The following is a 12,290-nucleotide window of genomic DNA, read 5'->3' as shown; positions in this document are numbered from 1 at the left end:
AGAGAGAGAGAGAGAGAGAGAGAGAGAGAGAGAGAGAGAGAGAGAGAGAGAGATGGGGAGAGGGAGAGAGAGAGACCGACGAACGAGGGAAACGGCAAATTCGATGGCGACGTGTTCCTTTCTCGTGAGGAAGACGGATGGTGAAAACAGTGAGAGATAGAAAACAGGGCGAGAGAGCGATTACGCGCGTACACACGAGAACAAGACAGAAAGAGAGAGAGAAGTGGCGGCGGAGGTGATGCACAATGGAGAATCGCAATTGTGTGTATACACACAATGTGTAGGAGGCAAACGACGATGACGACGATGACGATGATGACGGCGACGTTGAAGAGAAGCCGCGATCTTCAAAAAGCGCGTCTCAAAGGCGTCGTGGTTTCGTGAATGCGCCTCTCACGACTGTCTTAAGATTCATTCATTCATCCGCCTCGGCTCATCGTCCACCTCCCCCCTCCCCGCCTTCCACGTGGAGCCGAAGGAGGTTGCTTTTTACACACACACCTTCACACATGCACCGCTCCGACACACGTGCGCACACATCGTCTACGCGATATCTGCACGGACCGTGGATTAAGCGTGTATTTATAAGGTGGATACTAAGCGCACACGGCTCAAAGCTAGCTCGTCTCTTTTCTCGCTTTCTCTCCGCCTCGTCCTCCCAGCTTCTTTCTCCCTTTCGCAGGTACAGACGCGATGTATACAGGGTGTGCTGAGATTAAAGGTGCAGATTCCTTACCACCACTCGACGACCCGAGAATAAAATGATAAAAACAGCTGCCGGCCGAGAGTGACCATCGACGTCTGTTCTCGCGGCTGCTTTTTAAAATGCAGACAAATGCTAAGACACGCACACCAGGTATGACAGAAATTATGTAATTACCTTGCGCGAATAACGCACGCACGCAGAAGAAAACATAAGCGATTTTGAGACGTGGCAACATGAAACGCGCTATAGGTCCCTTTCTGATACACTGAGAAAAAATGTTTAGTGTTTGTAATTATAATCATATAGAACAATAATTAGTATAAATTATGGCCAAGAAAATAATTTTATTTTATTAAATTCTACTATAATGTTAATGATAATAATCTTATATGCATATCACAACTACCATTTTCATGTTAGAACAACCAAAAAATATGTTTGTAGCCAAAAATAATTATAATCTGAGATCAACCATTTTTTTCTCTTAATGTACACACTAAAAAAAATATTTGGCACATTTGTAACTATAATTATATGAAGAAATAATTACTATAAATAATGGTCAAGAGAACTATTTTTTTTTATTAAGTTCTACTATAACGCGATAATAGTTTATATGTGTTTTTTTTGTGTTTTGAAATAACCAAAAAAATATGATTAGGACGCAAAATAACTATAATCTTAGTTTACTTATATCTTAGTTGGACCAACCATTGTTTCCTCTCAGTGAACGTCTGCTGTCGTCGAAGCGCTCGTCAAATGGCTAAAGTACGGCAGGTAATTGACGTATTCGTCAAGCCACTCGAGACACGCGTAAACGGAAGGACGAAAGCTACTTCTTTGAGCGACCCTGTACGTGCACGGATGCACGCCCGATGCGCCCGACGCATCGATGCGATACAGGCGCGAATGCGTCGTCGAAGCGGCTGATAGCGCGGCGGAGCGTTTATTTTAACTCCTTCGATATTCATGTGCCATATATCGCACATTGACTCGAATCTCGCGATGTTCTTGCGCAAAGGATGTCATTTTTTACACGCTAATCTCTCTATCCCACGAGACAATCATGATCTTTTTCTTACGGTACAGAAAAGAATTCGGTTGCACAAAACTCGTCGAAAAATTTCTCAGACGCCTGATAAGCCGATAAGTGAAGATTAAACAGACGGAATAAAACAAAGAGATCTGACAAAGACTATGCTATTGTTAGCTTATTCGCTTAATAAATGTCAAGCACAAGTTCTCTCAAGATATGATCGTATCGTGACGTTTATTCGCATTTTTACGCGAAGTCTAATTAAAATCATCCGATCGGAATTGATTATTCGAAGCAGAATTGCAAGTTGGCGAATTATACGAATGTTATTATACGTAAACAGCCATATATCTGGGACGGGATTTGCGATTATTATTCAAGGCGAAGCGAATGACAGTATGATATGCGAGGCTCTAGTTAACTGAGTCGGAGCGGAGGTCATCGTGTGGAGGAATAAAAATTCGAGATCAGCAAATGCATTCGCGCGACTCGCACGTAGCCGAACACGTGTATTCAATCTGCGCTACGTGGAATCGCGACTATAAGCAGTGACTACGCGGAAGACGTTGTGACACCTCGAGGTAGCCAGCTTAAATGAGATTAAAGTTCGTTTAAATATAATACATATGTAACTGTCTTATAGTAATAATAGCAGAACAATAATATCATTTTATGTCAAAGTTATTATTAGTCAAAGTTATTGTACATTAATTCAACCGAATCGATGCTTTGGAAAACAAGAACGATAAGGTCGTCCAGACTTCAAGACGGAAAGAAAAAAGTGTAACACACGGAGAAAATATTCTAGTAAAAATTATGTTAAAATTATATTTCTTTTTACAACGTTTTTTATAAAGTTAGATTATACTGAAATTATATTATGAATTTTTTAAAAAATAGTACACTGAGAAATAAATATTTGAAAATTTCTTTTTAGGATATAAAGTATATTTCCGCGAAAAAAAATAAATTTTGTATCTTCTATAAATAAATTATTTTTTTCAGTTTAATTTGATAAGTATATACTAAAAAAATATTTAAAAATTTGTTAGTGGGATATAAAGTTTATTCACAGAAATAAATTTTCAAGTATTTTTTCTCAGTGTACGAACTGCCGAATACACGATACGAAAAATATTGAAATAACTGTAATAATTTGCAGTAAAAAGTCAATCATGCATAATATTTTTAAACAAATATATAATAATTTCGATCACATGGTCCAAGATTGCAAAAATTTGATTGTAATCTTTATCACAATATCTTCTTTGTTTACGAATTATAGTTATAGGCTGTTCTTTCTTTTTTTGGCGTTTTTACCTAAATTTGGCGGGAAGAGCTGCAAATCAATAATTTTCAATTTAAGATATAAAAAGCGAAAGTATGAAGTTCGTTATGAACCTAATTTGGTGCTAATTTCGAAAGCAGCAGCTAGCCAGCTAAGGGCACACGTTTGAAAAACCCTTTTGCAACTAAAATGTACCCGCTCGCTTTCGAGCATTTTGTTTCAGCAATCGTGCAAAAGCACACGGATTGATCTACGAGGAAGATTTCGTAAGGCGCGAATGAATACAAAGCGAAGAATGCGATTGCTCATTGGCCGCGTGTGCGCGATCAATTCCGTGTAAAAAAACGATTGCGTGGATATCCCCGGCGGATTGCAACGGTGTTATGATTGCGAATTTATGTCAGGTAATGGCACATTGCATTACGACTCGCGGCACCTGCGATAATAATAGCGATTCCTGTAGCAATCAGCCTGCAACTTGAATACGAACGAGCCTGGTTAACGCCTGCGACCACGCGCGTGAAATATAAAATGACTATTAAATGAATTATGCGCGGAATGTCTACGGAATGTCAAGCGGTCGTCGTCGTGGTTTCTGAATTCTTTGCATTCCTAGCGTATTCGATCGCGTTACGTTTCATCGTCTCCAGCTATATTTCTAACAGCGTATTTCCACGATATCGAATACCGCGATTCGAAATTTCCAGGAGAAGAAAATTTCCGAAAGAAGAGGTCGGAGAAGTGTTCTTAGGAAAACAATCGATCTGAGAAATTATCACTTTCAATCGATATGCAGGACAATTTCAGCGAACGGTGATATGATACGATCAAACTGATTAAACTAATTTATTGTAAATTTGTGGAATTGTAGTGGTCTATTTGTTTTATCTTTTAAAGATATCCTTTTCTCATGCTCGGTCGAATGTCTCACTTTGTGATGGATATATCATTCTAAGACAATTGGAAGGGACTCTAATATAAAAATTAAGATAAATTGCAAAGGAATGTAAAATATGTAGATATTATTAGCAGTGACACTTAAATTTGAACGAAGAACATATTATACGTTACGTTATAGAATTACATTTCTTTTCTTACAATGTTTTTTGTAAGGTTGGACTATACTAAAATTGTATAAATCACAACAGAAACAGTAAATTCGACGATCTATATTTGGTTTATATAACGATATAAAAAAAGCATTCAAGTAATTACAATAATTTTGTATCAAGAAGTCAAACGTGCACAACATTTTTAAACAAGTATACAGTAATTTCGTTCCGAATATGGTTCCGAATTACGAAAAAATTTTGTTGTAATTTCTACTACAATTGTTGTAATTTCTACATTTTTTTTTCATGCATAACTTTAAACTTTCTGAAGTTTATAGACAAGACTATGCGACAAAATTAAACGGAACGAGATGCAACCATCTTTATAATCGTGTAGCACGGACACGTAGAATTAGCATAAGATGGAACGAATTTCAAGGAGTCGCCGCGATATCCGAGGATAGGTACTTCGAGAAAGAGGACACGTCCTCGGTACGTCTGCGCGCCGATTATCTTAAGATTCGCGCGAGTCGCGAGGAATTTCAATGGTATAAACTGACCTTGCACCATCGTCGCTGCTCTGGAGAGGACGTCCAAGGCACTCTCGACAGCGGACATATCCTCCCTTTTCTGCTAGTTTTCTGCTAGTTCTTCCTGCCTTTCCCTATTCGTCTTTCTTCCTTCTCTCCTCTTGTTTCCTTTTCTCTCTACTGTCCGTCTCTTGCTCGCCACCCCCGCGTGAGATTGGCGCGCACCCTGAAGAACGGCTCGCGAGTCCTCAGCTTCCTTCTCGTGCGTGCTTCTGCCACCTTCCTCGTCGTCCTCGCGGCAAGGATACGTCGTCCTTGGCCTGGCTGCGATGCGTCGTCGCGAAAGAAAGCGCTCTGTAGGGACAGAAGTCAAACTTTAACTGTTTGGGCCTTCTTCGCGGCCGAAGGCGGCGCAAATAAAGTAAAACGGGGATTAAAAAACGTGACATTGTCTGTGGAATGCGGACCCCTCACCGTCGACGCCCCCCCCCCGTCGCAGGCTCCCCGCCCCCACGACGCGGTTCAGAAGCCCCCTTCTTCCCCCTTGTTCCTCTCGCGAGGCCTCTTCTTGCGCCACGAATCTAGCGACGGGACCGACACGTTCGCGTGAGCCGCGTTATTACCGAACCGAATGCGCTAGTTGCTTTAAATAGATGCAGAATCGCTACCGCGACGATCCTTAATGGCACCCCTTGTGAAGAACTTAGAGTTAACTCTTCCTTCGGGTGAAATGCCGCGGCATGGTAATTTCCAAGTTATGAGCGGCTTCAGCTATAACTGTGGCTTCTGGTCAGTTAAGCTTTGAAAATATAAGTAGACAAGATAGCATGTTATTTCTCCCTTAGTTTACTAGATCAACTTTCCCTTAAGAAAATTCCACATAATAGCTGCAACTTCTAATATCAACATTTAAAAAGTTGCAACGAGTAACGGCTTCCCTTTCTCCTCGTCCCTATTTTCTCTTCCTTTTTCGTCAGTCTAATGAACGCACTGAAGAAATTTGCCAAAGAGAAACTAGTTGTTAGCGAAGAAAGGAGGCCTAGAGAATAGTAGCTGCTGTGTTCGCTCTCGCTGCGAGAGTAAAAAGACAATGCTTGTGAATCAACGAGAGACCGTTCAAACCCGTTACTACTTGTGTCACGGCCTCTCTCTTTCCTTCTTTCTCGTCTTCCTCGCGTGCTTTTCCCACCTCTCACAACACTACCGTACGCTCGACATCACGATTTCATCGTAACAATATAAACAACCTTCTATCAGTCTCCCTTCCGCTCCACGCGCTCTTCTTTCCGGTATTTTGGCTTTTCCCTCGCTCGTTCGAACGAGAACGGCAAATTTTTGCGGCGCGCAATGCATATGGAGCAATTTCGTTTTCTCTTGTAAAGATCTGACCACTTTACTTCCATTAATATTAATTTCCACTTACAATTTAGATCTACCGACATCATCAGTGATTCTTAAGTATGATAAAAAAAGAAAATACTACCATGACGCTTTATAAGAACTCATAATTAGCCCTGACACTTATGTTTAATATGATTTTTATATAATCTGAAAGCGAGATTTATCTAGCAAATAAGTAATATACTCGTTGAGACGATTATACGCGTCACGATCGGCTGAATACGGCAATGAAAGTAACGGCTCTTTTCTTTCATATTCATGAAATCTAATCTTCATACACGATTCGTATCGACATATTTATGTCGCTTCAATAATCTCTTCCTCTTACAAAAGTTACGTAAAAATTTTTTCTTCGACGAACTGAGTGAAAAACTAATCAGTTAATTTCTAAGCGAACGAAGATAAACATTATCTCGAAGGGAGGCATACGAATATTTCCGCTTCCTACAAAAAATTAATCATGAAGATACAAATGAGAAGATAAGTTAGGTAGACTAAAAGAGACTTGTGAAGAAAACTTCATGCTATAAAATTATACTTTAAATGCTTAAAATTAAAGATGAGTAATCTTGTTTGTTAATCTTTATATATATTTTCAATAAGATTAAATATTATATAAAATGTTGTAATTAAATTCGTATGTAGAGAACAAAAAGATCCGCTGCAATATTTTTCAATTTTTTTTATAAAACTTAAGCTACTTAATTTCGCTAAAAAAAAATAAAATGAATAAAGAAATAAGAAAACAAAAAAAAATTTTAGAAAATTCTAAGGATAATTATAAGAATAATATTAATTAGGATAATTATAAGGAAAATTCTAAAGAAATATTATCCTTTTAAGAAATATTCTTCTAAAATTCAGAAAGATTATTAATCCCTCTGGAATTGTGGAAGATTAGGAACTTACAACTCGGCGAGACGAATCATTGTAATTATTACACATTTTCCATGCATTCGGTGCGAATTCCTTTACGTGTATTTACGTGTTTTCGCGGCACCGCCCGTTTCCGTGTCGTCATATTTGCCGAGTTACTCGTGTGATAAAGCGATCAGATAAGGAAAAGAGGATGAATCTGGTTACAAAGGCATGCCGTTGCTCGGCCGTATCCCTTCCTCTTGCTTTCACGAGTAGCGCACGGTGTACAGGGACCTCATGAATCACGCTTCGTCAACCGCGTGCTATTTAAACGAAAGGACGGCCCAAATAAAGTGTACCGCGCGATCGAAAGTCCCAGGCGATGTCATTACGCGCCTTCGCGCGAGTACGCCGCCGGTATGAGAGCGTCGGAATTCGGACGCGTGACTCCTTTTCAGTACAACCCTGTACACGTAACGCGCAAAAAATTTAGCTGTAATTCACGTGGTTATTTTCACACGTTTCTTTTCTTTTCTTCCAGTTTATTCTCCCTCTCTCTTGTCTCGAGCTTGTTGCAAAAGGAAGCAGTCCGATTCTTACGCCGTTGTCTTTGATCGAATTGGCGGTGTCACTCGCACAGCCGTCCACGGTCTACATTTAATTCGATTGCCGAGAGAGTGTTAAATTGACGGCGTGTGATCTTCGCGAAGAGAACGGTGAATTTTCGCGCCTCCGACTAACGCCACGCACGCGAGATCGAACCGCTCGATCGGCGGATTCCCACGCGACGCGTTATCTCGGCCAAAGATTCGATCGAGCACGTACACAGGGTGTCCGGGAACTATCGAATGGCACAGATACTGGAAGCTAAATTGGAAGGAATGCCGGTCGTTTCAGTGCCAAAGCGATAATAACCTTCGACTTATAAATAAATCTAGATTGAAACTTTTTTCAGGGGCCTCCTTGACTCGAGTTGAAAATTTCACTTGTGGCTCGGTTAATATTTTAACACCGACAGTCCGAGCATAGACTGCGGAATTATTCGACGTTCTTATTAAAATCTGATAGCTGAGATAATTGAGAAGAAAAAAAAGAGAGAAGCTTGTCTTTCACTTCATGGAATTAATAAAGATTTGAAACAACTTCATATTTGTTTTGAAATTATTTAGCATTAAAAATTGCGAACTCTCACAGGGTCTTCGCCAAGATCGTACGCGAATTCGCTGCAGAATCTGTGGCACGTACCCCGTATATATACACGTACATATATATACGCACTGAATAGCACGTGGTATGCGGGCGATTATACACGCGACTACGGAGTGCGAGAACGCGAGAGCTCAAAACCGCCGATCAAGATTTCTCGCCGAACGTTCTCGTTGACGAGCCCGCGAAAAGAATTCCTTGTGGAATGAGAATCACATCTCAAATATCTGTTCGCACAATTAAAACGCATTGTCTTAACTACTCCCTCGATTTGCAAGTCCACTCTCTGCATTGGGAGGAAAATATATCGAAAAAATAAAAACTATTTTATTCGATGGTACTCATAACGTATTTATTTAAAACCTAAATTTTTTTATTTAAATTGAATAAACAATTGCTTTCATGAAAAGCTAAGATTTTAAGAAAATGTATATTTTATTTTTGTGAAAAATATTTTATGTAAGTAAATATAGTGTTATAATACCCATCGAATAAATATCTTTTGCTTTTTAAGTATTTCTTTCCTAGTGTAATAATAAAAAAATATGTAAATATAAGTGCACTTTCTGACGCGTGAAAATGCACATTTTAGTAAAATTATGACTGCAAGAAACAAAAATAAGTAAGACAAAATATTTTGAAAAAATATCTTGCGATTCATTTTCCGCAAAAATACCCGCAAGACAAACGATGTAAAAGTATCAAAAGTACCTACGCCTAGACACATACTTAGCCCTAAACATTCTTATTATTTCTTGGTCTTTAAATATATTTAAATTTTCAACAAACACACATAGAATGTATGTATACATATATTTAATATATGTACATATTATATTCTTTATTTTGCGAGTTTAAATATGTTTGTATTTAAAAACCAAAACAAAGAGAATGTTTAGAGTTGGGTACGTGTACAGACATTTTTATCTTTGTTGAAAATTCCTCTACTGGTTACATAAATGTCCGTATCTGCGCGTATGCAAAGTTAACGAGCGCGACTGTCTTCGTTGGAAATATAACAATAACATCATGAAAGACACACGAACGTCGCGTCGCAGTCGACAATTTGACAATCGAGGCTCCAAAAAGTCGCAAGAAGAAGAGAGTTCGTGTTTTTAATTCCAGCTTTCTCACACAAATCAACGCGTGCCATTATAAAAGAGCACTTTTCCCGAAACGAATATCCGTACAATCGCTCGAGCAAAGTTCGACGCACCCAATGGAATTCCAAACGCGCGCGCGCTCCACCGAACTTTTACGTGCGGATGAACGAAACGTCAACTTCACGTGAACTGTCCTCCCTGATTTACGATTCGCGTGTACGCGACTGTCGTATTTTCGTCGAAAAGGTAAGAATGCGACATCTTACTGCGGATGTTATCGAAAGTGCCGGAGAGGTTAAAGAACGAAAAGGAACTTGCGGCCGAAACTTACGGTATTTTCTACGGTTTGTATTTTCTGCGAGTATACCTGACAGAGGAGCGGTTTGAGAGATATTTCGGGAGAGAACAAAGAACCACCGGCCATATGATGAATCCTTTACACGACTGTTTACATCGTCAACCTGACACAAAGCGAATGATCAGGCGCAAGAGTAGAAAACAATGAATGCGAAAAGCAAAGTGTAGAAGAGTGTAGAATGGCTGCAATTGTGGAGAAAATGTTTAGTAATCGACACTCTTGCGCGGATATTATCAAATATCAAGGTGTATAGGGATTTAAAAGAAAACGAATAAATATATAAATAATAATTGATAAATAATTAATAAATGATTCCCATGCACTTTGATATTCAATCAAATTCGAATAAAAGTGCCGACTGTTAGAAGTTTTCCTCTATTTCGCAATCGCGTAGAGATGAGACGTAAGGACGATTTTCGCGCGTTCACCACACGGAAGTCTCGACACGTCGAAACGATACCGGTTTTGAGGAGTTTCAATCTCTCTCACTCACTCTCTCTCTCTCTTTCTCTTTTTTCTCTCTCTCTCTCTCTCTCTCTCTCTCTCTCGGCTCGGGCTAATCGAACACGAGGAGATAGAACAAACGCGCAAATGCGACGGTGAATTCCGACGCCGCGGAATTCGCTTTTCAAAAAAATTTCGCAATTTTCTCTTATCTGAAACGCCGAGTAGCGTGGAGTTCGAGTGCTAAGAAACGCAAATATTCGCGCGCATGTGCCGAAATGTCTTTACAATACATACCGGTTCCGCGCAACGAAGCAGTTTCAGAAACAATGGCGGCCGACGGTCGTGCGCGTCCGTTAACGTGAATCGCCGAGTCGCGTGAATTGCCGCGAGATTCCAAACGCGAATAAATTCCGAGCGCTGCGCAGTCTGCGCGCCGCACAGCCGTCGGCTAACGTTAAGTCGTCGGCTACGGGACTGCTCGCTTATGGCGCGCTAACTTTTTGAAAGACCGCGGGGTCGAAGTGCGTGCGCGCCAACTGCCACGACGAACATGTACCTGCTACGAAATTCCATGCTAAACGCGACGATGACGACGACGACGACGAGGACGACGACGATGAGGAGACATCGACTCTCGCGGAGGGAGGGAAACGACGGATTCGTCACGACCACGGCTTTTGGCGATTTTTAATCACGAGATCATCAAATTAAATGTCGCGCCGACAACAAAAGATCTGTTTTTTCTTTCGAAGAGTTTGCTGAACTAATGTACACCGGTGCAATAAGTTAGAGTGAAACAAATATATTTTGTTATTCGTAATTACTGCACCGGTGCACACTAGTTTAGGAAGTTCTTCGAGAAAAAAACAAACCTAAGGATAACGATAAAGACAATGACGACAATGACAATGACGATAATGACGACGACGACGACGACGACGACGACCGCGACGACGACGATGATGATGACGACGGTAAGCGTGCTACTTCGCGTGGTCGTCGGCGACGGCGCCGCGGCTCTCGACGTTCGCGAGGAATCAATAGAGGAATGCGACGTAGCGTAAAAGAAAAATGAGAAAAAACGAGAAAAAAGGGAGCGAGTCGCACGCATTCCTCGGGAGACCGCGTCGGCTCGCCGCATTTCGTTGCTTCGCTTTATTTGACGTGCATGCTCACGCTATGTGCGTATGTGTGTGTACGTATGCATGCATGTGAGTATATCCTGTGCGAGTTTCATGTGATTCGCGCGCGCGCGCGCGTGTATATTACGCTTAACCTACTCACACGCACAGCCGCTGCCGCTTTACACTCCTCGTAGGCCGCACGCGAAAGCTCGCGCGATTTCAAGTCGTGACACTCCTCCGCTGGCTGTTGACACTCGAGTAAACGCGACGTCGGTTGTACGGCGCGTTCGTCACCGGCGCTCCGTGCTGCGGCCGGGCGCGTGTTTTCATTGAAAACGACGAAAATCTAATGGTATGCGGGCGGACGCGCCGGAGCCCGTTTGACACGACAGGCAGCCTCGTTGTTTGCCCCGTTCCCCACCTCCACTCCCGCGGCCCACAGCACCGCACGCCCCCACCGCCGTGGCCGCGCTGTTCTCTTCACCCCCGCGCGCGCGCGCTCCGGCATTACGCTGGAATGTGCGGTATTCGCGCGACTGTCACGCCACGGCGGCAAAACCGTCAACTAGTCCGCCCGCAGCCTTGTAAATACGCCGGAGTATTATTGCGAATAGAAACGACACAACGGCGAAACTCTCTCTCTCTCTCTTTCTCTGTTTCTTTGTTGTATTGATACTTTCCGAGTCAGTCAGGATGTGATCGAGACACGTCTCGCTTTTCAAGAACACGTTCCCTTTTTTATCGTCGAAAATTTTTGCGAATTTTCGAAATTTTTCCCGACTTGTCCTACTTCTTCGTATCTACAATATATGATTTTGCAATTTAGATACACCTAACACATCGGTTATCAGTTTATGAAAATGCTCGAGCTTCGAAGTGTTTCTAGCGCTTCTCTAAAATTATTGCATTACCTATTTACTGCAATTCATTCTTTACGATTTTTGTAAAAATAAGTTTAAAAAATGCAAAGAAGAAAGATGTAGATATATATATACAACGTGTAAGATACGTTCAATCAATAATTAGTTTAAAATGACAATATCTCCAGTCATTAGTTGAAAGCGTAAAATAAAAATAAAAATATTATAAAGAAAAACTCGCATATCTACGTTCAGGTATTCGAATTCCTTAATTTCTATGCTGCATATCTCACTGAATACGAATACCTCGATCTACGGGAA

The 12,290-nt window shown here is 41.0% G+C and overlaps 1 protein-coding gene across 6 annotated transcripts in view; it reads right to left on the bottom strand.

Annotated features, from left to right (window-relative positions):
* Positions 1-11,538, bottom strand: part of LOC116847488 (transcription cofactor vestigial-like protein 4) — an 18,026-nt gene extending 6,488 nt beyond the window's left edge. The window contains exons 1-2 of one of the 6 annotated variants that reach the window (XM_032822554.1): positions 11,270-11,538; positions 4,643-4,966 (exon numbers count right to left, since the gene is read on the bottom strand). Coding sequence is in view for 3 of the 6 variants with exons in the window: in XM_032822557.1 (XP_032678448.1) it covers positions 4,643-4,700 (58 nt within the window). In the remaining 3 variants the exon portion in view is untranslated. Of the gene's footprint in view, positions 1-880; positions 932-1,417; positions 2,519-4,642; positions 4,967-9,547; positions 9,765-10,279; positions 10,528-11,269 lie in introns of those variants that run through there. The other 5 variants (XM_032822557.1, XM_032822555.1, XM_032822556.1 and 2 more) reach the window with 5 other exon arrangements.
* Between the last annotated feature and the right edge of the window lie 752 nt (positions 11,539-12,290).

Source organism: Odontomachus brunneus, unplaced genomic scaffold, assembly GCF_010583005.1.
Source record: "Odontomachus brunneus isolate Ranch 3 - 2012 unplaced genomic scaffold, Obru_v1 Obru_scaffold_078, whole genome shotgun sequence".
Taxonomy (NCBI): domain Eukaryota; kingdom Metazoa; phylum Arthropoda; class Insecta; order Hymenoptera; family Formicidae; genus Odontomachus; species Odontomachus brunneus.
The sequence above is the reverse complement of the archived record's forward strand: the minus strand, read 5'-3'. Positions and strand labels throughout refer to the sequence as shown.